General features: G+C 56.2%; 1 protein-coding gene across 1 annotated transcript; it reads left to right on the forward strand.

Annotated features, from left to right (window-relative positions):
* Window positions 1-315: 315 nt before the first annotated feature.
* On the forward strand, window positions 316-26,209 carry TDRP (testis development related protein). The gene is made up of 4 exons (XM_069464630.1): window positions 316-339; window positions 1,025-1,169; window positions 24,184-24,287; window positions 25,230-26,209. Exons 2-4 carry the CDS (start codon window positions 1,068-1,070, stop codon window positions 25,573-25,575), a joined length of 552 nt encoding a protein of 183 aa, XP_069320731.1. The 5' UTR covers window positions 316-339; window positions 1,025-1,067; the 3' UTR covers window positions 25,576-26,209.
* Window positions 26,210-26,630: the final 421 nt, after the last annotated feature.

Consider the following 26,630-nt stretch of genomic DNA (forward strand, 5'->3'; position numbering starts at 1 on the left):
TGGGGACCTCAGACTCCTCCTCCGATAACCACAGCCTCCCTCCCGGTCCTCTGCCGGTTCGGACACAGCCCCGCTGTCCGGGCGGAGCCCCCGGTAGCCCCAGCGTGGCAGCCCGGTCCCTGCGCCCCAGAGTTCGCACCCCAGGGTGCCAGCTCGTCCCCGCCTCCCTCGCCCCGCCCCCACCCCCACCCGGTCTGCCCCTCCGCGCCGGGCCGCGAGGGCGGGCATGCGCACTGGCCGCTGGGCCGTTGCCTCGGTGACCCGGGCGGACTGGCCACGCCCACTGGCCCGGGAGGGAGCACGGCGGGGGGCGTCCTGGGGGAGGGGGCAGCCGAGCGGGTGAGTCGGGGGCGACGTGAGGGGACCCGGAGGTCCGGAGGCCTGGGCGAGGCAGTGTCCAGCAGGGCCCGGGAGGGGCGGGACCACGCTGGGAGGAGGGGACCGGGGTGGGCGGGCCTGGTCCGGGGGGAGGGGGCGGGCCTGATGGGGGGGCTGTGCGGGCCTGGGGGGCCTGGAGGGGCCTGGAGGGGCCTGGGGGGCCTGGAGGGGCCTGGAGGGGCCTGGGGGGGCCTGGGGGGCGGGGCGGGCCCGGTCCGGGGGGCGGGTCTGATGGGGGCTGGGGGGCGGGGCGGGCCCGGTCGGGGGCGGGTCTGGGAGGGGCCTGGGGGGAGGGGCGGGCCTGGTCCTGGGGGCGGGTCTGATGGGCGGCTGTGCAGGCCTGGGGGGCCTGGAGGGGCTTGGGGGGGCCTGGGGGGCGGGGCGGGCCCGGTCGGGGGCGGGTCTGATGGGGGGCTGTGCCGGCCTGGGGGGCCTGGGGGGCCTGGGGGGCGGGGCGGGCCCGGTCGGGGGCGGGCCTGATGGGGGCCTGGGGGGCCTGGGGGGGCTGGGGGGCGGGGCGGGCCTGGTCCTGGGGCGGGTCTGATGGCGCTGGGGGAGGGGCTGGCGCTGGGGGGCGGGCCTGGCCCGGGAGGGGCGCCCCGCCCGCCGCACGGCCCCGCCCGGCCCACGGGCCCGTGTCCCGCAGGAGCCGCAGGCCGCGCGCCCGGCGGCGGGGAGGGACGCGGAGCATGTGGAAGCTGAGCCGGAGCCGGGTGCTTCTGGACGAGCCCCCGGAGGAGGAGGACGGCCTGCGGGGGGAGCCGCCGCCCTCCGTCCCCGCGCCGGCGCAGGTGAGGGGGCGCCGGTGGGGGGGGGGGGCGCGAGTAGGTGGGGGGGCGCGCAGGTGGGGGGGCGCCGGTAGGTGGGGGGGGGCGCGCAGGTGGGGGGGCTCGAGTAGGTGGGGGGGCGCGCAGGTGGGGGGGCGTGCAGGTGGGGGGGCGCAGGCCGGGGGGACGCGCAGGTCGGGGGGCGCCGGTAGGTGGGGGGCCGCGAGTAGGTGGGGGTGGGCGCGCAGGCGGGGGGGGCGCGCAGGCGGGGGGGGGGGGGCGCAGGCGGGCCCGAGGGCGCGGCCCGTGGAGCCAGCGTGCAGAGTCAGAACTTGCCCCGAGGCTCGTGGGGCTGTGCCGTCGTGGCCGGTGTCGACCCCCCAGGTGGTAGACGGGGCACCCGGCGTCCTGGGCGCCGTCGGGGCGTCCCCGCGCGGTGGGCTCGGCCTGCGCGCCGCGCGCCAGGTGCTGCCCGGCCGGAGAAGGCCTGCATCCCGGCACTGCGGCGGCCTTCGGGGAGGAAGACGCTCCTGATGTCCGCAGCAGAATGTTAAGTGGGCTAAGTGTTTGCACAACCAGTATTTCCTTTTCTTTAAACCTGTGATTTTCTGGGGCAAAAGGCAGAAGTCCTTTGTACAGAAAGCTGCAGGGCAGTGGCCGACAAGTGTGGAGATATGTTTGGTATGCCCAGAATTTTTTAATTAGGAAGACTCCCAGGTGGATCCTGTTTGCGTTGGGTATGCCAGCCCTCCCCCTTTTCCCAACGCAATATTCCTTTTCATGTGCAATGAAATTTAGGTCAGAAATCCAGCTTTTTTTGTAAACGAGGGTCATACAATTTATTTTTGTGTTAAAAGTTTGGCAACTTTCTCCTGCTGCTGTTAGAGCTGTGTAGAAGGTAATGGTCTCTTCTCTCTGTCTTCTAAGAGATTGTTTCTTCTCCAGTTGAAGCAAAAAGAATCTCTCTTAGGTACTGAAGTTGTTTCATCTTGATAGACGTTTCTTATAGGAGTTAAATGCAGTTTCCAAATCACAGAAAGTGGAGTTGATTTCCTTAAGCATTTAGATGTGGTTACTATCTGAACTTGTCTTTGAGAAATTACTTTTTTTTTTTTTTTTTTTTTTTGAGACAGAGTCTCGCTCTGTTGCCCGGGCTAGAGTGAGTGCCGTGGCGTCAGTCTAGCTCACAGCAACCTCAAACTCCTGGGCTTAAGCGATCCTACCGCCTCAGCCTCCCGAGTAGCTGGGACTACAGGCATGCGCCACCATGCCCGGCTAATTTTTTTTTGTATATATATATTTTAGTTGTCCATATAATTTCTTTCTATTTTTAGTAGAGACGGGGTCTCGCTCTTGCTCAGGCTGGTCTCGAACTCCTGACCTCGAGCGATCCACCCGCCTCGGCCTCCCAGAGTGCTAGGATTACAGGCGTGAGCCACCGCGCCCGGCCGAGAAATTACTTTTGATAGTATTAGTGCTTACCTACCTTTTATTTTTTAAATCTCAAAATTTCATGGTTAGTCTTAATAGCAACTACCTTAATTATCATGATGGAATTTGTGTGGTTACGGAGTTAACTGAAGGAGCTGGAAACAGCTACTGTTGGTCAAACACGGGCAGTGTTGTTGTTTGTGGACGGACCCTTGAAAATCGTAGATTGAGCCTTCCTGTGTTCTGTCCCCGTTTCTCCTAATGAATCCTAAAAACCCGTTTTTTCTCTTACGTTTTTATTTTGAAAAATTTCTAACATGCAGAACAGTGGGAAGACTAGGAGATTGACACCAGGTGTTGTATCTTCCACCTGGATGAATTGTTGGCAACGCATTTGTTGAGGCCCTTTGGTCTTCTGTTCACAGAATTGCCATCTATCCCCTTTCTGTGTGTACTTTAAAAACAAACTTTATTTTAATAGGCCTTATGTTTTAGGTATCCAGTTTTAGGTACCCAGCAAATTTCCGGGGAAAGTGCAGAGTTCCCACTGTGTCCCTTTCTCCTGCCCACTGTCAACATCCCCTCCCCGCCCCGTGTATTGGTTACAATCTGTGGACCAACCTTGGCACATTATCACCCAGAATCCGTACTTGACAGTGAGGTCCACTCTTGATTTTTTACATTCTGTGGGTTTGGACAAAGGTACCATGACCTGTACCCACCACTGGAGTATCACGGAGCAGTGCTCTGCCCTCGGACTGTCTGTGCTCCCCCTGCTCCTCCCTCCCTCCCCGCCTACCCCGGCACCCACCGCGCTCTCTACTGTCTCCGTGTTGTGCCTTTTCCAGAACGTCACAGTTGGCTACACCGTGTGCAGCCTTTTCACACGGGCTGTTTCCACTTAGTAATATGCATTCACGGTTCCTCCGCGTGTTTTCATGGCTTGAGAGTCCATTTCCTGTCGCACTGGGCAGTGTTCCTCTGTCTGGGGTAGCACAGTTGCTACGGTCACCTGCTGAAGGGTATCTGGTGGCTTCTGGGCTTTGGCCATTGTGAACAGAGCGGCCGGAAACATCCATGGGCGGGATTTTGTGCGGACGTAGTTTTCAGCTCCTCTGGGTGAATACCCAGGGGCACAGGGCTGGGTGACATGGTGACACCGTATCACTTTCCCAAGGAGCCGCCCAGCTGCCTTCCCCAGCAGCTGCCTTCCCCAGCGGCTGCCTTTGCCCTCGCACATCCCCCCGGGGGTCGCTGGCGGCCGGGAACTCGCACCTTGGCTGCCTGAAGTTGAGCCACCTGAGCCAGCTTGCTCTGGTCCCGAGGGCGTCTCCTTGCTGTCGTTTGCGTTTCCTGGGCCTGTCACCTGCGCATCTCCTCGTGCAGCGTCTGCTCAGACCTTGCGCCCTGTATTCTGTTAGCTTGTTCAGTTTCTTACTGTTGAGTTTTAAGTTGTTTGTATTTTGGGCACCAGCCCTTTATGTGCGTGTGTTTTACAAAGATTTTCTCCCAGTCTCTGGTTTGTCTCTATTCTTTGCACAGTCTTTCTCAGAGCAGTTTTTAATTTTAATGAAGTCTAGCTCATAAATTATTTATTCATGAATTGTGCCTTTTGGTGTTAATATTACATCTAAAAAGTCATCGCCAAACCCAGGATCGTCTGGGTTTTCTCCTGTGTCATGTTCTAGTATTGCGTTTGACTGCAGTTTTCACGTCACTGTATTAAGAGTATCTGTAGTTTAATGTGTTGAAAACACTTCACTATAGGAAAATAGGGAAGATTTTTCTTAATTGTGACAGGTTAGTCATACTCTAAATTTAGTTAATTTCTTCAGGAGCATGGATCTTTATCCCAAAGCTAACTTCTCTTAGAATTAAATTTTAAAATTCATGAAAAGTTTATCATAAAACTTCTGCCTACAAAATTTTATTTTAAAGTTGAAAAGTAGGAATTAATATGCAAGTAGGATTTAATGACTTAAATTCATTGTCATCTGAGAAAGAAGTTCTCAATTCCGTTTCATTTTTAGTTTCTCAGTCTTGAATGTATCAGTCAGTTGGATTTGAACAGGCAGGTTGGGAGCACATTCTGCCTCATTCTAGAAAGGGATTCAGGTTGCAATTGTGTCCATCCTGTCCACTTCCTTGAAGATCAGGTCTTAACAGCGAACATCTGTTGTGGTTTTTTTTTTTTTTTGAAAAACAAAACGATAGTTTTAGGTTCTAATAAATTTGAAATGTGAGGCATTCAAAATCATTACTTGGATTTAAGAGACACTTAACTGTTACTAAAGATAGTTTTAACATTGCAGGAAATAAATTTCCCTGAGCTTTTTTAGGCTATTGGCCTTTTTTTTGGTCATAAGTACACATCTATTTTGTATTAAAATACAACAGTGAGGTTTATAAGAATCATTCATGGGAACCACTCAACAAGGAGAGACAAGTTTTAATGAGTCTAATGTTTACTTAAAAGAATCTGCTAATGCATATGGTAAAATATTTCTGGATATTAAATGTTAGGTCTTGACTTCTTCCCCCTTTCCAGTGGGAAGCATGTTAAGCTCCCTGGTGCTGAAGCAGATGCACAAATGTATGTTTAAAGTGCCGTTTGCTTTCTCCCTGTTGACGTTTTGTGCACCTTGCCTCGCTCCCTAGTGATGTGTGTGCAGTGCTTCCGTTCAGCTGGAAGAAAACCATTTTTAAGGCCGTGTGGTGTAAAATGCTATCAGATGGCCAAAATGTCTTTAATCTGGCCTCTTCTGATGCATAAGATCGCCGAGCCACTTCTTTTAACCACTGCCGGTCAAGGGTGTACACAAATAGTGGAGAAGGAAACAGCTTGTTTGACCTTGGCAAGGTTTAGAGGGTTCCCTGGTCGCCTGGAACTGGACGGCACAGGGATTTAGCCGACTTTAAACCAACGGCTTTACGAACAAACCTCACGGAATTTTTGACATATTTTCGTCTTAAAATATTTAAAAGGCTTAGACATATTCTATAGGTATTGCAAAGAAAAAAGAAATCAAGAACTGTTTCAGGTTTTTTGTTTTTTTTTTTGAGACAGAGTCTCACTCTGTTGCTGGGGCTAGGGTGCCGTGGCATCGGCCTCGCTCACAGCAACCTCAAACTCCTGGGCTCAAGCGATCCTACTGCCCCAGCCTCCCGAGTACCTGGGACTACAGGCATGTGCCACCATGCCTGGCTAATTTTTTTCTATATATATTTTTACCTGTCCATATAATTTCTTTCTATTCTTAGTAGAGACGGGGTCTCGCTTTTGCTCAGGCTGAGCTCAAGCAATCCGCCCGCCTCAGCCTCCCAGAGTGCTAGGATTACAGGCCTGAGCCACCGCCCCCGGCCTGTTTCAGGTATTGTTTAATCAGACTTTGAAGAAAGGAGGAACCAAGTAGTAGTAAACCTCGGTTTAGATCACACAAAGCCATTCTTTCACGGCCCTGTGAGGGCTCTGTGGATGTCCGCATTAGTGGTGCCTGGGAAGCAAGGAGCGGCGTGGACTGGACAGCTGGTGGGTGGTTTGCTCCCCAAAACCCGGAATCCAGCCTGCCGAGGCCCGGCGCTCTTGAAGGACGGGTGACGCGCTGGCAGCCTCCGCAGCCCAGTGTGGCCTTGGCGCTCCCGTCCCGTTCCCGCCCTGCCTCTCTGGCTGGCATCTTGTCACCGTTTTCCGTTATTTCTTTTCAAAACTAAAGGCAACGAGAATCAAAGCGAATTTGCACCCTTTCTGTTGCAGAAACTGATCTGCTGTAAAGGCTTTTGCCACAACAAACTCGTTTCTCAGGGTCCGGGGGCTGGACGTGGGCCCTTCCTGGTTCACGGACGGCCGCCCCGGGCAGAGGGAGGGAGGGCTCCTCACGCCGCGCAGGACACTGACCCTCCCGGGGGCCCACCCTCACGACCTCCCCTCCCCCGCCTGCCCCCCGCTCCGCACCTGCCGACCCAGCTCCCTGGGGGCTCGGGCTTCCCCATGCGAACGTCGGGCACGTTCAGTCCGTAGCAATAGTGTTTGCTTGTGTGGACACACAGGTTTCTTTAACTAGTCCCGCACGGGTGACCTTTGGGAAATTACTTCTAGTCCTTTCCTATTACAGACATGCAGCGTAAGTCCTTTCTCTTCTCTGCAGTAAGTTTCTGGAAGTGCAGCCGCTGAGTCCAAGGGGACGTGCAGTTGGGATTTTGATGCTGTCTCTGACTTGTCCTCCCAAAGAGGTCGCGCTGGTTTGCGTTCCAGCCAGCAGTGCGCAAGAATGTCTCTCCACGTTCTTCCCATGTGGCGTGATGCGGCGTGTCAGCAACATCTAGATCTGATGGGGGGAAAGTGGTGTCTTAATACGGCTTTAATTCATTTTTCTCCCGTGGATGATATTAAATAGCTTCTTCTGTACTCACGAGCCTAAGTGAAGACGTCTTGAAACTTCCCCGCCAGTCTTGCTGCCACGACATTGCACGTACAGAACTGCAGTCAGATCCCGTGTTTGCGTGAAAACACAGTCTGGCAGTTCATGTTGGGGCCGTGGTCTCTGCGGCCTCGCGCAGTCCCGGCCCCCCTGCCCCTCGTCAGCCCTGCGACCTTGCACCGACCCCTTGACCTTGCCAAGCTGCGGTTTTGCTCCCAGCTGTTGGCCTGAGGCCAGGAGAGCAGCCGGGGCCTGTGCCCGGGCTCTGACTGGGAAGCCCTTGACGTGGGTCAGTGCCACCGTCTGCCACGTGCAGAAACCAGTCACAGCAGTAGGTGACTTAGGAAAGGCCACACAGCTACGACGTGGTGACAGAGACTCTCCTGGACCAACTTTGGTCAGGACTCTGGCCTGCCCGGCCCACCTAGGGGCATCCCGTCACTGAGAAGCCCCCAGGCTTGACGTTGAGTCCTCGGCCGCCTGCAGGAAGAGCGCCCTGCCCTGCCCTGCCCTGCCGTCCCCTCCTGCCGTCCCACCCACGGACCCTCTGCTGCCCGGCTGCAAAGCGCCAGCTCTCTTAGCTGCACTGGGGGTTGAACTAGGTCTCTCTCCCCTGTTGAGATGGTCTTAAATAAAGTCTTCATTTTTTCTTTTCTTTCTTTTTAGACAACATCAGAAAAACTTTTTATCAGTGGTGGAATGTTGTAGAAATGTAATATAAAACAAAATTTCTTCCCTATCCAGAAAACTTCATAGTGTTAGGAGAGAAAGGGGATGATTTTGCAAGAATGAGCATTTAACTAGGACGTGAGCATGTCACAAAGACTATAAAGGTGAAAGAAATCTTACTCCTGTGTGTAGCCAAGTAAATACATTCCGTTATATTCATGTTTTCGAGATAAAATTGCTAAATTTACCCTGTCTTGGGGAGGAGACGGTTTGCAGTGTGGAGTCAGGTGGCAGCTGCAGCCAGGCCCGTCTCCCCCAGGACACGGGAGGTGCCACACGCCCTTCGTATCACGTGGCTGTGAGACCGGGCGGAGCCCAAGCACCTGCCTCCCGGGGGTCACGGTGCAGACCGCGGAGCTCCGTGTCCGTAGCCCGTGTAAACCAGGCCATCCTGCCTCTCGGGTAAAGTGAAAAAATGAACAGTGAATGAAATGATGCGTATCGAGCCCTTAATAGTTTTCTCTGGCAAACAGACACCCTAAAAGAAGGAAAAGTAGATCTTGTTAAATAGTGGAAATAATTAATGCTGTTTTTCTGACTTGTGCTGAGGCCCGAGGGTCTCGGCTGGCATTGGTGCTCCGGGGTGGGGGCGTGGGGTGCAGCAGGGCGGACGGGAGGCGCCAGGGAGGGTGACGGTGACTCAGGTGTCAGGAGAGACGATGCTGACCTCTGCGTGAGGCCTTTGGAAAGCACCTGCCCCCTCTGCAGAGTCACCGAGTCCTAGGTCGAGAGCTCCCTGGGAGAGGCCTTGGGTGAGCTGTCGCCGTGTCCCCAAGGCCGGGAGGACAGCTGGGTGCGTGTTGGTACCCAGCAGGGGCTTGTGAGGGGCCCCAGCCCACGGGGTTTTCGGGAGACACCGCTGCCCGCGACAGGCAGGTGCCGGGACCCTGCTCCAGGTGCAGAAGTCAGGGAAGGAGCCGCAGTGTCCGGAAGGTCTGATCTGTCTCTAGATACTGAGTCATGTTTTGGTGAACAGATACTTCCTCGTCGGATGAGTCTCACTGGACGCTCACGTGAGCCAAACCGGCACTTCGGTGGCATCTGAGCTCTGAGAAGGGGGAGGAGGAAGCGCCCCAGAGACGCTCGCCCCTGCCCTGCGTGTGGGTCGCGCACCCTGACAGGCCGGAGGTTTCTCCTGCTGGTGGAGCAAGTAGAGCTTCTGCCCTTTGGAAATAGAATGCAAATGTTTTCTAGTAGCCATATTAAAAAGTAAATAAAAAGTTTTAATGAAGTATTTTAATTTGATATATTTAAAATATGTCAAAATGTAATCATTTTAAAATTTATTAACGAGATATTTTTATGTTTTTTTTTTCATAGTCTTTGAAATCTCGTGTATATTTTACATTTACCAACCTGGCTCAATCTGGATGTTAAATTTTCATCAGAAATACTTGATCAGTATTTAGATTATTTAAAATTTACGGTTGAAAAATAGATTGTTTTATCCAAGTTGTTCCACACATACATAAAAGTTTTCCAATAACTGAAATGGAATATCTCTTTTTAAAGTGAATTTTTTTTTTTTTTTCTTTTTGAGACAGAGTCTGGCTCTGTTGCTCTGTTGCCTGGGCTAGAGTGCCGTGGTGTCAGCCTCGCTCACAGCAACCTCAAACTCCTGGGCTCAAGCGATCCTCCTGCCTCAGCCTCCCGAGTAGCTGGGACTACAGGCATGCGCCACCATGCCCGGCTAATTTTTTTCTATATATATTTTAGTTGTGCAGACAATTTCTTTCTATTTTTAGTAGAGACAGGGGGGGGGTCTCACTCTTGCTCGGGCTGGTCTCGAACTCCTGAGCTCAAAGGATCCTCCTGCCTCAGCCTCCCAGAGTGCTGGGATGACAGGCGTGAGCCCCTGCGCCCGGCCTTAAACTGAAATTTAAACAGTTAAAAATCCAGTCCCTCTAGGCCTGTTTTGGGTCCGCAATAGCTGTTTTCAGCTGCTGCCCCTGAAGTGGGAAGCACAGCCCCAGGGTCTCCTCCCGGCCTCAGAGCAGCTCCTCGAAGAGGCTGGGGTTCTTCTTGCCTGGGCTTGCAGAGTTCGGGGAATTAGCGGGTGGCTTCCAGGGTCCCGCACCGCGTCCTGTGAGCACAGCCGGCCACTGTGTTCAGGACGGAAGGGCCAGGGCTTAAGAGCTGACTCTCAGGCCCTGGTTCCGTGCCCTGTGTAATGTCCACCCGCAAATGCTGATATTAAACATTTACGTTGAAATGGTTACTCCTAAGAGTGTAAAACCCTAATTCGTGAGATTTATTGGTTTTTGCTAGAGCTTGAGGTAGCATGACTTAGAATATCCAGAAGTTGCTATTCTAATCGTGATGTTGAGTCAGACTGCGGGTTTCACTCTGAATCAAACTGAGCATCGCCGAGCCTGGCTGCACCTCCCGCCTCGAACTCCCTCCCAGGGGCGCTTTGTCCTATTTCTCCTGCTTTCGGTAGATCACCTGCTGGGAGGAACAGACTTTGCTTTGTGTCCAGGTTTGCAGGGTGTGGGGTCAATGAGCCCCAGCCTTGGGAATTCAAAGGCCAAGGCTGGAGCCCAGGGGACTTCCCTGTTGTTTCACAGTGACTCCAGGTGGAGACGGGGCACAGCCACAGACTTCCGCAAACTCTGTTGTCCTCCCTGCCAGGCAGGCAGTTCACTGTGTTTGTGTTGCCGGCACATTCCGTCTCCGTGCTGTGCACAGCCAGGTAAAGCACAGTTTCTGCTCTGCGCATCCCGTGGGGGCCGCTGCGCACGGGGGACACCTGTCCTCACCTTGATTTGGGACAGAACTGGGGGGAGGGACCCCAAGGGCTGGGGGAGTACAGCCGCCTCCCCAGACGAGGACACAGGGTGAGCGCGTGGTGAGAACCTGTGTGCTGGGGGTCCAGGGAGAGGGTGGGGGCGCTGGGCACGGCTCTTACTTTTCGAGATACTGGCAATTGTTTATTAAAGAAAACTGTGCTTTAGCTTTATAAGCTTACAGACAGAAGCACGGTGTGCTACAGACTGTTGCCGACTGGGTGGTAGGCAGTGATTAGTCGCAGCATCTGGGAGATGACTTGGATCTTTTACGGTGGCCTGCTAGTGTGTACGGAAAATGGAGAGCTTTTTACTCAGTAGAGGGTTTTGGGGTTTTGTTTCTTTTGTTTGTTTGTTTGTTTTATTTTTTGTCGTTTGTTTAGTAAACGGCTGTTGCTGGTTGGGGACGTCCTGGATGTGCCGCCCTGCCGGCCTCGTCCTGCCGACTCCCGCACTGGCCCTGAGCCCTGAGAAGCAGGCGCAGCCGCTCGCAGCCGTGGGTCTGTCTGCGGATCCACCTGCTCGCCGGTATTCACCGTGATCCCGGTCGGTACTCACGGCCGTCCAGGCATTTGCGGGCGTGCAGGGCAGGGAGCGTTTCTCCCAGCGCACCCTCCCGCCACGCCAGCTTCCCGCCATGGCGCCTGCGTGAACAGGGGCCTCTCCCGCTCCGTCTCGCGCCGCGTTTCCTGCACTGTGTGTGTCGACTTCGCGGTTCAAAGTGGCCCCGGCACGGAGCGGAGGTGTCTCGTGTCCCCAGGCACAAGGAGGCCACGGTGTGCGTCACGGAAACACCACGTGTGCGCGGGAAGCTGCGCTCAGGTGTGAGTTCCAGGCTGCTGGCGCGAGTCTGGTGCTGGGGAGTCAGGAGCCGGTAAGTCGGGGGCCTTTGCACGGAAACACACGTAAAACAAGGGCACGTGTGGGCTGGTGGGTGAAAACGTGTCCAGGGCCTGAGGGTCCTCACGCTGCCTCCTCCCAACAGCAGCAACGCGGCGTTGGTGGCAGCTGCCACCGGGAGTCCGCTGTGCCTGTGTCTGAGGACTCTGAGAAGTGACGTGACGTGTGCGGAGTTCGAACTGTGCACGTACTTGTGTCAGTGGCCACTCACAGAAATCGGATCCAGGTCTCTGGTTTCTGTTCTTTGTTGTCTTGTTTCTCTTACCGTATGGGTTATGATAAATTTGTGATATCATTTTCCAAAATTCTGTTTTTATAGCCAAAAACTAAGTAGGGCTTCAGCACTCAGTGCCTCATAAAAACATTGATTAGATTATGTTTGGGCTCAAATTCCAATACAACAAACATCACAGGTACTTTTCATTTTCACTGGGATGTTTTGTGTTAATGAGCGTTTTGACAGAAGTCGGGCTGTGGGGGACCGGTTTTCTGGTGACCTTTCCAGGGAAGAGTGCTCGAACGTTGTGAGAAGAGAGAACTGTCACACGTCCTCCTGCCTTGGCTGGGTGTTAACACTGCCCTTCTTACCTGATGATCGAAGGAGGCGCCGGTCTAAGGAAAGGCCTGAGAAGTGGCGGGAAGGCCACAGCAGGGCCACCAGGATGTGCTTGGGGATAGACAGGGAAACTGCGCAGGAAGGGCGTGGGCTCTGCCTGTCCTTTGTTGGTTTTGTTCTGTCCTGTTACAGCAGCAAACTCTGTCGTAGCCAACAAACTTCATTACACGGCAACTTCAGCCGCTGCTTGTCTCGCTGCTACTTGACACCCCCCCGTCCCAGTTCTGAAACTTTGAAGTAAAATAATATCTGGTGTAATTCACTGTTTCTTTACAACTACTGATATCGCTTTTTAGATCTTCTTTGATGAATATTTGCCTATGGCTAATACTAAGCTTATTCATTGAAGATGATTAATTTTTTTTTTTTTTTTTTTTTGAGACAGAGTCTCACTCTGTTGCCCAGGCTAGAGTGAGTGCCGTGGCGTCAGCCTCGCTCACAGCAACCTCAAACTCCTGGGCTCAAGCGATCCTCCTGCCTCAGCCTCCGGAGTAGCTGGGACTACAGGCATGCGCCACCATGCCCGGCTAATTTTTTCTATATGTATTTTTACTTGTCCAGCTAATTTCTATTTTTTTTTTTTTTTTTTTTTAGTAGAGATGGAATCTCGCTCTTGCTCAGGCTGGTCTCAAACTCCTGACCTTGAGCAATCCTCCCACCTTGGCCTCCCAGAGTGCTAGGATTGCAGTGCTAAGATTTTCTTGAACAGACATTTCTTCATTTGCTGTTTGCCCTTGGGAGCGTTCCCAGAGCAGTGGGTCCACGGAGCTTGTCAGCCTAGCGTGCCGGAAGCTGGTTCGTGCCTTACTCTTTTTTTTTTTTTTTTTTTAGACAGACTCTTGCTCTGTTGCCCAGGCCAGAGTACCGTGGGGTCAGCCTCGCTCACAGCAACCTCAAACTCCTGGGCTCAAGCCCTCCTCCTGCCTCAGCCTCCCGAGTAGCTGGAACTACAGGCATGCGCCACCATGCCCTGCTAATTTTTTCTATATATATTTATTCTTAGTTGTCCAGCTAATTTCTTTCTATTTTTAGTAGAGACGGGGTCTCGCTCTTGCTCAGGCTGGTCTCGAACTCCTGAGCTCAACGATCCTCCCGCCTCGGCCTCCCAGACTGCTGGGATTACAGGCCTGAGCCACCGCGCCCGGCCCGTGCCTGACTTTTCAAAGTCCCATTTGAGCAGCTCAACAGAAGTGGGGTTACCTGTGTGTGTGAGGCCAGAGAGACCCCCCCCCCCGGCATGTTTCTCCACTTCCTGTTCTGCCCACTTCTCGGAGCAGGACTTCCCCGGCTCCCCTGCCTCCCCCCCAGTCTCGCAGCTAGCATTTAATGAAGAAGTTTGCATTTCCAGAGGCGCAGGACGTGGAGGGCCTGGGAGTACAACGTACAAAGACTGTAGCAGTAACTGGGCGTCTTACAGTCCCCCTCGCGCCTGTGCAGAGAGGGGACCACGGCGGACTCAGGGCACCCGGGGCCCAGCGAGCCCGGAGCAGCCGCCCCGTCGTGATCCCGTCCTGCTGGGACGGCTCCGAGCCGAGGCCGGTGAGCCTCACTGCCCAGCGGTTCAGGGCCGCTATTCGAAACGCTGGTGTTTGGGGTCGATGCCGTTAGTGTTTATAAGTCTCTGATCATCTTCAAGGGGCAGGATCGATCGACTCGATGTGACTTTTTTTCTTTATTCTTATTTCTGTTTGGTGAGCATGTCTGTCTACCTTTAAAGTTCGTTTTTTAAAAATAGTAATTTAGAATGCTGCTGTGATTTATAAACATAAGCCACCTTAGGTCTGAGTTTTAGATATGTCTATTTTGGCATCTTTATTTGGAATAGTTCTATTTTGATGTTCAGTACAATTAGGTTCTTGTTACTGTTTTTAGTAGTGTGATTGTAAATATGTAACACTTTAGTGTCATTAATGGATAGCTGGTCATGCGGCTGTGGGACCTGAGGCTGGAATCTGGCGTTTCTGATAGGACTAGGACTGTTCTGTGACTTCCGTCCCCGAGCTGACTGGCCCAGCGGTGAGGAAGGCGGAGGAGGACAGGAGGGTGTTTCAGTTTTGCCACTTTGCCGTAAGTGGTGGTTTCTGTCACCGCGGTCCACGCTGGTCCAGCTCCGAGTGCTGCGGTTGCGCTGGGCCCCTCCGGCTGCTCCTGGGTGCGGCGAGCCCGGCCGTGCGTGGACGGGGCGGCGGCTGCGCCAGGCTGGGGTGACCCCTGCGCCTGAGTGGGAGACTCGGCAAGAGCATCAGCAGTGCCGCCACGGGCGGTGAGAACGTGGAAGCCCAGGTGCCACCCGGCAGGGGAAGGGTGAACGGTGGCAGCGTCCCACGGAGGACAGCACCGGGTGAAGGGTGTGAGCTGCGCCCACACGGTGCGCCAGGCAGCATCTCCTGGCGTGGAGAAAGCAGGTCCTGCACTGGCTTTAGAAATGCAAAACAAGCGAAACTCAGTAACATGTGGCGTGGGCAAGCGTGCACGTGAAGACGTGTGAGAAGTGCAGGGATGCAGGAGGACACGGGAGAGCACGTGGGCCCGGGCCGCTGCGTGTCCTCGCCCTGGGTGGGGTGCGGTCATGCTGCCCACCCCGTCGTGTGCCGCCAGGCGCGAGGCTCGAACACGGCAGGGCTTGCTGTTTGCCGTGCCGAGGTCCTGGCCGTCGTCCCCACCGCGACTCGGGGACCCAGGCTCCTGCCACGGACCTCGTCGAACTGGCTGTCAGCCAGCGGGCGGGGGACACGGAGGTTTGGTGCGAGGCCCACGTCTTGCGTCCTTGCTGGGACTCGGCCGGGGGCCGTCACAGCGGCGAGGACGGGCGGCGACGTCTCGCTGGGGGCTCAGGAAGGAGGAGGACAGCTCGTCCCAAGCGGCGTGAATTCCTGCTCCGCGCGGTCCGCTGTGTCCAGCGTGGGGTCCCTCGTGATGAAAAAGTCACGGAATGCGACCGTGAGTGAGACTGTGCGTCTTCTCGTCTTCACTCCGCTTCTCTCATCTTAACCGGCGTTTGTGCCTTTGTGCCTGGACTCTGCGTTCGCCTCCCCTCCCCCCCAGGCATCCGGGGCTGTCGGCGCTTCCCACTTTCTCAAAGCAGAAACCAGGGGACCTGGGGGATTAGTTTCTCGGAGAAGCCGTGTTCATCTGAATCTGCTCCTGTGCCTCCGTGACAGTGGAAGGTGGCCCGTGACGGTGACGCTGGTGCTGGCAAGGACGACGGGGGAGGGGAGGAGGGAGAGCCCCAGTGGGCCCGGCCAGGTCCTTGGGGGGCTCGGCCGCCCTGCTGTGCGGGGCCCTCGGTCCCGGCTGCCCCTCGGCTGGTCAGCGGGTGGGTGACGTCTGCACCAACGTGGATGTGGCTGTAGGTGTCCCACGGCTGCCTCCTGTTGGTCACCGTCCTGCGTCCAGGCCGCCCTGGTGACACCCGCAGCATGTGGGTCGTCCCCGAGAGCGTTTCCACGCCAGTCCGCGATCTCCGTTGTCACACACACGCCTGGCCTTGAAGATCATCACTTGTCTTCCTGTTCTCCACCTAAAGCCTCGGTGGAGAGTCACCCACCCGATGACGTGGCTTTTCGTCATCGCTGTGACCAAAGAGGATCGTCACAGACTTCATAGGAAGTGGGTGGAAGGAGGTGGGATTTCACGCTGGCTTCTGGAGACAAAGTTCACGTCTGAACCATTTCTAGGGACCCTCCTGCCCCCGGTGGTCTGGATCGTGGTCAGCAAAAGGACCGGATGGTGTGTTCTAACTTTAAGCATCTTCAATACTGTGAACAAGTCATGCATTGAAAAGCTGCCTCCCACCCTGCGTCTACGGGACTCACAGTGAATCTGCTACTAAAACCGAGTTAGGGCTTAACGGCAGAGGTATGCGAGGGCTTGTGCAGAGCAGTTAATGCACTTACTGGATTAATCCTTTTCCTACTTTACAAACCTGCTGAACAAAAGAATACTTGTGCCCAGGAAGGCTGTGGCCAGGCTGCTTAAGGTCGTGGATCCGTTTGCTAAGTAGGCGGCATTTACGGCTTTTGATTTTAGAGCGTATTAGTAATTTCAAATGTATTAACTATGTTTTTATCAGGTATACAAAATTACATGAAGACTATAATGTATATACATTGACTATTAAGCCATCGTTTATGAAAGGTTAATTTTTATTTCAGCGAAACGCCCTGTTAAAACATCTGTCGTGGGAGTTCTCCCTCCCCGAGCCCTTGTCTGTGTGAGTGACAGCCGTCACCAACGTGCGCCTGGCCATTTAGTTTTCAAACGTGTGTTTTGAAAGACATAAGGTAGAAGTTTTTCAGAATGGGAAATGCCTGCAAATGCAGCTGACCAGCTCTGAGTTTTGTTTTGTTTTGGGTTTTTTTTTGTTTTTTTTTTTTCCAGAGGTCTCCAGCTCTGAGTTTTTTTAAGTCTGGGTTCCGAATTCGTCTCAAAGATTGTCTCGTGGGGCTCCTGGGGCACCAGTTCTGCCGTGTGAGGACTCAAATGGCCTCAGGTCTTTGTGTCCTGGCGTGAATGGTGGAGGACAGAGAGCTCTGTTAGATCGTGCCTGGCGACTCAGCAGTGCAGAGGTCCCACGTGGCTGACGTGGTGACTTTTACTCCCGACACGGGAGGGTTGTGAGTTGTTTGAAGGGAGTGGACTGACTCTGTGTGTCGGGTCAGGGTTTGTGGCAGGGCTCAGGGTCTGCTTGGAACGTCTTGCAAACCGGGTCCCTCCTGCCGGGCCTGGGCCCTTCTGTTCCCACCCGGCCATTGCTGCGTCCCTGGGTCTAACACGAGAAGACAGAGCCCGTCGAAGGAGACAGATGACCCCTTGGTGTGGCCCTTCCTGGAGGCCAGAAATGAGCAGAGGAGAGAGGGCTCGTGGAGGACTCGTAGCCGGCGTTGGCCGCTGAGGGGAGCCGTGGCCGGAACCCGGGGTAGCCGCTCTGCTGGGAGGCGGCCCCGTGAGCAAGCAGGTCTGGCTGATGAAGTCACCTGTGTGCCTCTGGGGCCCGGGGTCCCCCCCTCAGGTGCGGACAGCAGCCCCTGGGCGGGGCCTGGGCTGGAGCAGAAACTCGGCCGTCCGACCTGGGCTGGCGCAGCCGTGACCTCCGACTTCTCTGAGCGACACCAGCCCCCGAGGGGCCGGGACGGGCGGACCGTGTGCTCCTCAACCAAGAAGTTAAGTTCCTGTGACGGGAAGGTGCTCTTGCTTCCCCCACTTTCCTACGTGGCTGTTTTTCTTATTGTTTTATAAAACTTTTCTCATACTGAGGACACTAGTTGTTACCATTATATAGTGCAATTTTCCCTAATACTTTGCTTGTATTTTTGTTTTTCAAATTCAGAAAGAACAATAAAATTGCAATTAAAGCAGCAGCCCCGTCTCCCCTGCAGGGGTGGCCTGCAGACTCGGGGCGGTTTAAGCTGCTTCCCGAGACGTTGAATTCCACGTTTCCAGGCACGGGGCTCATTCGGCATATCATGAAAAGTTCTGTAGGAATCCATCGTTTTAGGGACGGAGGCAGTTGTCAGGTGGTGTCCGTGTTACCGAGTCTCGGCGAGAGAGTGTCAGGACGTGGTCTCCGGGGCGTGGCCAGGGCAGGTGCTCAGAGGGGCTGCAGGTGTGGGTGACACCGCGGCTCCGGGGTTGTCACTGTGCTTTCATTTCATCTGTCACCATGGCGTGGAGTTCGGTGACAGGTGAGGCTCTTTCCCGCCAGCACCCAGAAGACTGACCCATCCTCGCTGCTGGGATGCTGGACGTCACGTTCCTGTCCCCGCCTGGCTCCCGGCGTCGACCGCAGCTGCGGCCCCGCGCGGAGCGGGGATTCCCGTTGTGACCGGGGTGCAGCCCTCCTCTGTGAACCCCGAGTTAGACGCACCGAGCCCCGACTCTGCCCAAGCCTGCTGTCTCCTAACCCCTCTGTGTTCCCCATCTCGGTGACGTGCTGGCAACACTGGGTCCCCCTCACGCCGCACCTCACGCCTCTGTGTGCCGGCCTCTGAACGGAACCTCACCCTTCCCCGCATGCTGTGTGGACAGGACGGACACAGCTCCGTTGCTGGCTGCTCCGGCCCCTTCAGGGTCCCGTCCCCCCTCCCGCCTGCCAAACAAGCGCTCGCTTTTCAGGTCGGAGAGGGTGTTTTTCTGGAGAAAGGGCCGTGGTTCAGGGCATGGGGTGGCTGGTGAGCGAGATGACTTGCCCAGCAGGGCTGGCGCCGTCCCCCTCGCTGCTCCCCACGGCTCACCCTACTCACTGTGTCCTTCTGGACCTGGTGTCCCCCCCGGGAGAGGCCCTGACTTCTCTTCCGTGCCTCCGGAGTGGCGCCAGCGTGTGTCTTCCTGAGGGAGTTGAGGAAATGGTCACGGAAGCTGCTTTGTGTGTTTGTGGCTCTCGTGAAGCATGCAGGTTGAGAAATTACCACGCTCTGAGATGACAGCTCAGGACACGTGTGTCTGTAACACGTCCACGTGATACAAAACTTGACGTGCACAGAGGGTCCCCTTGAAAACCTCCCCTCGTTTCTGTCTCCAGCCGCCCAGCTCTCTCACCTCACGGTTTCTTGTTCACCTTTCCAGAGACGCTGCGGACTGCGCATGGGCCACCCCGGGCCATGCAGGGCAGCTCGCCCTTTGACCTGTGAGCACGTGCTCTGATGGCTCCATGCGGTGCCCACGGCCCTTCCTGCCCCGCGTCCCACCTGGTCCCGCCTGGTCCCGCCTGGTCCCGCCTGGTCCCGCCTGGCGGGCTGCGTCCCCCTTGGCTGTCGCAGGGCGATTCCTCCTGGGGGGGGGTGCGCACAGCTGGCTCTGAGCGACGTCCTCGCCCTTCCCTTCAGCACGAGTAACTCAGGGCTGTCAGATGACGGCAGTATTTAAAGGAAAAGGCATAAAACGAGGATTGTGGAGTAAGAGGCCACATAAGCCACACAACCGACGTTTCACTGGTTGATCACAAGTTTTTCATGTTTTTAGGAGCCACTAAACGTGTCTGCTAATGCCGACACGAGCAGCCGTGTCCTGCGCTTTCGCGTGGGCGCACGCCCCATCCCCCGTCGTGTCTGTCACCAGTCACCTGTCCCCGAGTGCCTGGGCAGCGTCTGCTCTGGAGCCGTGGAGAGAACCTGGTTCCGAGAGCGAGTGCCGGGAGGCGCCGGCTGCCGCTGCCGTCCGAGGGGTCCTCGTAGCGTTTGCCGCCAGGGGCCGAGTGCCGACCTGACGGCCCCAGACTGGGCTGAAGGGATGAGCCCACCGCGGGCACACGCCCACCCTGCCCGGCCCCACGTTAGCCTGGCCAGGGCACGGGCCCTGTGCGCCGACGTCTCTGGGGCCGCCCCATGCTGTCCATGCCGGCTGGCTCCGTGCACGCAGCTGCCGAGGGCTGGTCTCGTTTGACTTTGGCACCTGAAGTGCATCTGGGCCGCCCGAGCTGCCCTGCTGAGGGGGACGCGCCCAGGCAGGCCGGGGGGCCGGGTGGGAGCCCGGCCGCACCCCAGCTCCAGCCCCGCGGCGCGTTCCCCGACGGGCATTTGAGCCGCTCGGCTGTGAGCTGGTGAAGTGCCGCGGAATTTCCCCGTGGCCTGATGGCGCTCGCTGGATGAAGGGCCAGGGTTTGGTTTCACGCTGGACTCGGCTGCCTGAGCTGGACTGTGAAACCGGTTTTCTCCAGAATTGCCAGTTTCTCATAGCTTCAGTGTTTAACCATGAAGTCATTGTGAGTTCTAAAATTTAGAAGGATTAGAAAACTAAGCCGTCCAGCCACGCCTCTGAATTAATCACAGTGGAACCTCAGCCTGGCTGTGGCGTGGCGGCCACCGTGTTTCCGTGGCCCTACAACGATGGCCTTTTCCACGACCTTCCGGGGGAACACGGCAGTGGTGGCTTCTCCAGCCGCCCTCACCAGGTCACCCCAGCAGCTCCGAGGCTCGTCTCAGTGTCCTGGCCCTGAGCCCCCGTGTCCAGGCTGTCGGGGAGCCATGCGGGCCGTGGCAGGGGGCGTGGGCCGTGGCAGGGGGCGCGGCCCGGCTCACCCGGGGCCCCATCCACGTCCTCCTCCCAGCCCACAAGGACCCGTGTCAGCGTGCCGGTGGCCCCGGGACGGCAGCGCTTTCCAGCTGCCACCAGCCGCCGTCTGCCCAGAGCCCCCCAGCGGCACGGCCCCCACACCCCGGGACGTACCCCACGCTGCCGCCGGGTGTGACAGCGTTTACTGGTGAGAGACTGGCAGCCCCGGCCTCACAAAGATTGTTTCTTTTTCCTTTTCCCTGACCCGCGAATTCTAATACCTTTAAGAAGCATACACATGAAATCACTTTTATTAAAATATTAGAATTACATGGGATGTGGGCGGAGCTGGTGCGTGTGTTTCCGTGGCCTGAGCTGACCGGAGCTTCGCTCCCATTCTTCTCACGGATCACCCCTCTCCCTGGTCTGTTTCAGGGGTGGTTTGGGATGATATTTCCTCGCCCACACATTGAAATGTGGTCTCATCTGTCACCGTCCAGTCTCTGTGTGGTTTCCCTGCTCTGCCACAGGGAGGTGCCTCGCTGGAGGGCGGGGACGCCGCAGGCACTCCCTCCCGTGGTGAAAGGAGGCGCCTGGGTCTGTTTTGTTTGGAATTACACACTTGCAGTGAGAGTTCCATATTTGAGGAAAACTAGAACATGCAGATGACACTAGACCTTGGTCTTCAACTTGACGTTTTGTTTAAAATTTTAAGATAATTTGTGAGATTAAGTTTGAAGGATGGTAGTTCAGAGTTAAACTTGGTTAGATGAGGGTCTGTTTTATAATCAAGAGATGAAGTCTGAGGCCGGGCGCGGTGGCTCACGCCTGTAATCCTAGCACTCTGGGAGGCCGAGGTGGGCGGATCGTTTGAGCTCAGGAGTTCGAGACCAGTCTGAGCAAGAGCGAGACCCCGACTCTACTAAAAATAGAAAGAAATGATCTGGACAACTAAAAATATATATAGAAAAAATTACTCGGGAGGCTGAGGCAGGAGGATTGCTTAAGCCCAGGAGTTTGAGGTTGCTGTGAGCGAGGCTGACGCCATGGCACTCTAGCCAGGGCAACAGGGTGAGACTCTTGTCTCAAAAAAAAAAAAAAAAAAGATTGGATTGAGTTAGAGCTGTCGGTGAAGTCACCCCGTGTTCTGTGTGACGACATCGGTGTTGGGCGCCGGCCGGCAGGTCCTGCAGACCAGGGCTGACCTCTGCACACTTCATGGTGAGACGCGTCCACTCACCTCTCCAGCAGGCAGCGTTTGGTAAATTACGGACGGCATTCACTGTCTTTCCAGTATTTCCTAGACTTTCTTCATGGAACACGAAGGACTTTTTTTGCATATGAGATACAGCTAAAAGGAAAAAATGGATTTTCCTTGTTTTGTGCAGAAACTTGCTTTCTCATACCTGTAGCCTAACTGCTTGGGTGCCACGTGGAGTTCTATAGCACATCTTATCTGTCTTCATTTCTTTGGGCCGTCACTTTGTCCCTGCATCTACTCCCAGCTTGTCACCCTGTCATTGCCCTGTCCCGGGGGGAATCTGGGTTTATCGCCGCTTCCCGGAGGAGTGGGCGGCGCAGGGGCTCGGCCCTCGGAAGAGGAAAACGTCCTTCGCGCCTCGCACTGTGAGCACTGCTCGTGTTGACGGCCCGAGGTTTGTTCCACCCCAGGACAGTGTCCGTGTCCTCCGGAACCGGAACCGTCGGACCCCGCCAGGCGGCGGCCTCGCGGCTGGAGGAGCCGGTGCTCAGGCCGGCGCCCCCGCGGGACACGCCTGGCCTGGGCGTAGGGACCGAGACCGTCCTGAGATCCTGCCTGCGCCACGCCGGGGCCCGGTCCGGTTGCTCAGCCCAGCCCGGTTGCTCAGCTCGGCCCGGTTGCTCAGCCCAGTCCGGTTGCTCAGCCCAGTCCGGTTGCTCAGCCGGCCGCCGGGCGGGGTCCTCCGCTCCCTCCTCGCAGGGCCCGGCAGGGACCTGGGCGCCGCCCGGTGGGAGGAGCCTCGGCCCCAGACGGGCTCACAGGGCGGCGACCGCCCGCAGGTGCGGGGGCGCAGGTGCGGGGGCGCAGGTGCGGGGGCGCAGGTGCGGGGGCGCAGGTGCGGGGGCGCAGGTGCGGGGGCGCAGGTGCGGGGGCGCAGGTGCGGGGGCGCAGGTGCGGGGGCGCAGGTGCGGGGGCGCAGGTGCGGGGGCGCAGGTGCGGGCGGGGGGCGTGGCCTGGCGTCTGAGGGGCGGAGTCGCCCAAGGACGCGCCGCGTTGGCTGAGACGGGAGATGAGGGGAGTCCCCGCCCCGCCCCCACCCAGGTGATGGCAGTCGCCGGGCTGGGTCTGCCCCGCGGGCCGCTGGGGACCCCGGGGAGGCTCGCGGGGGCTCAGGGCCGGGGCCGGTGGTGACACCCAGGGCGGACGGAGCGATTTCCTCGCACACGTTTCTGCACCTGCCGGAGGACGAGGCGCGTCCGCGTCCCGGTGCGGGAGGGGAGCGGGGAGTCGCGACAGCCATCCGGGGCGACTCGGCCTGGCGGGCGCTGAGCTCTTGGGGACTCGCACTGCGACGCTTCTCTGCTGGTTTATTTGCCGATGTGTCGCCTTCAGTCCGTCCCTGCTCCCCCGTGTTCCCACGGGCGGCTCAGCTCGCCTGGCTCGTGGTGCCCGGGGGGCTCCGGGGGGGCTCGGGGGGCCGCGGGGGGGGCTCAGGGGCTGCGGGGGGGGCGCGGGGGGCCGCGGGGGGCTCAGGGGGCTCGGCGGCTGCGGGGGGCCGCGGGGGGGGCTCGGGGGCCGCGGGGGGCCAGGCCGTGTGCCCCAGCTCAGGCGTCAGCGCTCACGCCGCGGCTTCCTCCCCGGAGTCGGCACTTGCAGGACGCTTTAAACGGCAGCGTCGTCCTTGCACGCGGGGTCAGCGACCGAGGGCAGGTCGCTGGCGTCCCCAAGGGCCAGGCGCACGTCGGCCACAAGTCACAGACACGTCCTTACACCTGAAAGGACAGAGGCCACCAGGCTTGGACCGTTGTGGTGGAAGGAGCGATCAGCTCGGTGGAGGAACGTGAGTCCCTACTGAGAACGACCCGGGAACCTGCCCGAGGCCCAGAGCCCCCAGGGACTTTGGGGAAGTGTGTGTGTGAGAAAGAGTGACAGAGTGACAATCCTGAGTGAAAGTTCTCGTAACACTGGAGACGCTGACACGCCTGGACGAGGAGTCCACGAACGGCGGGAAACAGAGATGGGATCTCGGCGCTGGACGCGACCCTGGGTCGGGGCACCGAGGGCACCGGTCTGTCCAGGACGTTGGATGCTGCTCGCACGTGGGGTGACACGGATGTGCAGACTGTGCTTCAACACGTCTCCTCCGCAGTCCCCGGTCTGGGGACACTGGCCGGAGGGTGGGAAGGGGCCAGCCCTGTCTCATGTTCACCCCGTAACTTTATTTATTCTGCAGTAAGCCACGTGTCACCCGCCTTCCCTCCCAGATAGTGCAACTTTATGTTGCATTTCTGGAAACAGTTAAGACCATCCATCCACTTACCCTTTTGACGTGCACACTCGCTACTCATTTCTAAAATGTTTCCCTCTCATTTCCTCTTCCTTGTAGGTTGTTCCTCCCCAGGGATAGCTGTTTGAAGCTCATTAACTAGAGACTGTTTCTCACATCTTATTCCCAGTAACTTCAATGGAAACACTGGGTAGTGATTTAAATCCCAATAATTCTCCTTTCATGATGATGTCAGAAATGGAATCCCAGGGGACCCCCTGCTGGGGCTGCAGGTGGCAGGTGGGCTGGACAACACTGAAAGGGCAGAGATGGCAGATTCGGGGAAGGATTTGGGGGACCCCCCCCCGTGACCTCTCTAGGGTCAGTCCCTCGGGTGAAGGGGACCTTGTTCTCTTATGGGCAGCTTCATCTGATTGTGTCATTATCACAACCTAGTTCAGGTAAGATATGATTACGGCTAGTCTAAAACTGGATCACTCGGCAGCCTCGGTAAGCTGACGTGACTGTACCGCGCGGCACTGAGGTCACCGACGGCTACACGAGCAAAGTGTGCGCAGACGTAGCAGGGACCCGGGGCTCTGCCAGTTGTCCTGCATTTTAGCTCTGCAGGCACTGGAGCAGAAAACTGAGACCTGTTGATTCACAGTGTCAAACCTGACGGTTTTCTTAACCTTTTATTAGGTGCAGGGAGCAAGTTTCCGAGGCTGGAAAGAAGTGACTTCCCTGTTTAATAAGGACGACCAGCAGCGGCTCCTGGAACGACGCGAGTCTCCCAAGTCCAGAGGGTGAGTCGGCTGCGGCGGGGAAGGGTGGAGACGCAGATCTCGTTTCTGGTGTAAGGAGACAAGGAAGAGCACCCTCAGGATCGCTAGGTAAACTGTAAAAGATTTGAGAAAACAAATAGATTTCAACTGACATCGGAAAAGTTTAAAAAGTGCATTTAAAGTTGAAAGTATGAACTCAGTGGCTGCCTGATGGTGTTACCAGGGGCTGTTTGCTCCGTGGCGTGAAGAGTCGCTGGATCAGAAGATGACGCTTGGGGACCCTATGGGGATGGATTTGCTTTTGTTTGGGGACCGCGGGGCCCCGTCCGCTGTCTGCACTTCCGTGCCTGCCCCACGCCAGGCCTTCATTCGCGGTCTCCAGCTGTAGGGACAGTGCAGACGGGGCCCGGCTCCCAGACGACCGGCTGCTCCGGCAGCCTCTGTCCCTCTCGGCCGCCTCGGCCGCCTGTTCTCTCTGGCCGCCAGTGCTCGGGGTTCTGGCTTGTAGTGAGCAAATTACCTACTAAATTCCTGAGACGAGCTTGCTATATGAATAACCCTGTTGAAAACCTGTTTGATAAGTGGAATAGTTTTCCCTTCTTATTTCTTAACCCAGACCCTGGATTCCCTGTGTGTGTGCTGCGCAGACAGGCAGTCAGCACCTGCCTCGTGAGGCCCCGACAGGCTCTTTTGTGATGACACTTTTGTGTCTCTCGTCTGAGAACCAGCTCTTTGGTTACAGATGGCCAAGGGGTGTCCTAAATTATGGTTTTTACGTGTTTCATTTACACGTAGTGACTAATTTTTCCTTATTAATCTTAATATTTGAAACCTTACACATAGATTTTTATTAGATTTCCAAACACCTTAAAATTTTTTTTAGAAAGAACTTTATAAAATCTACACAATTTGGGGCCTTAAAGTCATGGGCTCACCAACACTTCACTCTTTCATCTCCTGTAGAACTAACGTACGATTAAAGGAAGAATTGAAGACAGAGAAGAAATCTGGATTTTGGGACAATTTGGTTTTAAAACAGAACATACAGTCCAAAAAACCAGATGAGATTGAAGGTTGGGAGCCTCCAAAGCTTGCTCTGGAAGACGTGTCGGCTGACTTGGAGGACGCCTCGGGCGGCCACTCGTCTCGGCCGGGCTGGGAGGAGGGTGCCAAGGGCTCGGCCAAGTACACCACCCTGGCCGACGCCGCTGCCGGCTCCCGGTGGAGCCTCCGGTCGGCTGGCAGGCTGGTGAGCATCCGCCGGCAGAGCAGAGGGCGGCTCACGGACAGCCGGGAGGAGGCAGAGTGAGGCGGCCACAGCCGTGGCCGCGCGGCACTTGCGGGAGTTTGCTGCGCTGCGGCTTCTCACTAGTTCGGTTAAGTTGCTGAGTCCTTCCCGCACTAGGAAGCGTAGGTCATCTGCTTGTTGCCTGTGTCCCACACGCCTGTTTCCGCTGACTGGTGAGCTCACGCCCACGCTGTGATTCCTGGTCCCCTTGCTTGGGAGCGTCCCCCGCCACGGGCACGTTCTGCAGAAACTGGGTGTGGGTTTCTGATGCTGTCCGGTGGGACAGCACAAAGCTATCTTCATGCCACCCTCAGCCATAGTTCTCTGTCCCAGAGTCTCCCTGCCTGTCTCTTGCACGTGATGCACTTGTGACCATCTCATGTGTCACGTCCCATCCATGTCACCACACGCGAGGGTGTATCAGTTGCACAGTTCTTTTCTTTTGCCAGAGAATTACAGTCTAGGAGGTAAGATGACTCTTCCAAAGGTTATGTTAAATTTTGTTTAACTTGGCAAATTAAACTTTTTATATTGAATTAAAAAATATCTGAACAAATAGTGGAATGGCAAAGGTTGTATTTGAGCATAAAATGTCAGTATCTTAAGATGCACGTTCGACTCTCGCTGAGGGAGCAGTGCCTCTTGCGTGCACACTGGATGGCAACAGTGGCTCTTCTTGGGGATTTTATTTTTACTTCTCTTGAACTTTTAAATATTTATCTTTATTTTCTTCAAAAAATTTACTCTTTTTGTTTACAGATTAGTGAAGTGTGGATGAATCTTTGTCACTTGATAATCTTGTTTGGAAAACATTAACTTGCTCATTATAGTTAAAATCGTACGTGAAATACAAGTGCCTCTTTTCTATTGTCCCCGTGTGCTTGGCTTTTCCAGTGAGAAACCACTTGCTGCGAGTGACGTGAAATCCGCAGGAAGTTGTGTTTCCCCCCCAGTAACTGAAACCACTGACTCGAGAGCCTCTCTCGCTCGCTTCTGTCTGCTCCGCCTCTCGTCCTCGCCAGGGTGAGCCCGCGTGGTGTCGGGGACCGGTCACGGGTCCCCTGGCAGAGTGGCTT

Source organism: Eulemur rufifrons, unplaced genomic scaffold (assembly GCF_041146395.1).
Source record: "Eulemur rufifrons isolate Redbay unplaced genomic scaffold, OSU_ERuf_1 scaffold_81, whole genome shotgun sequence".
In the NCBI taxonomy this organism is placed as follows: domain Eukaryota; kingdom Metazoa; phylum Chordata; class Mammalia; order Primates; family Lemuridae; genus Eulemur; species Eulemur rufifrons.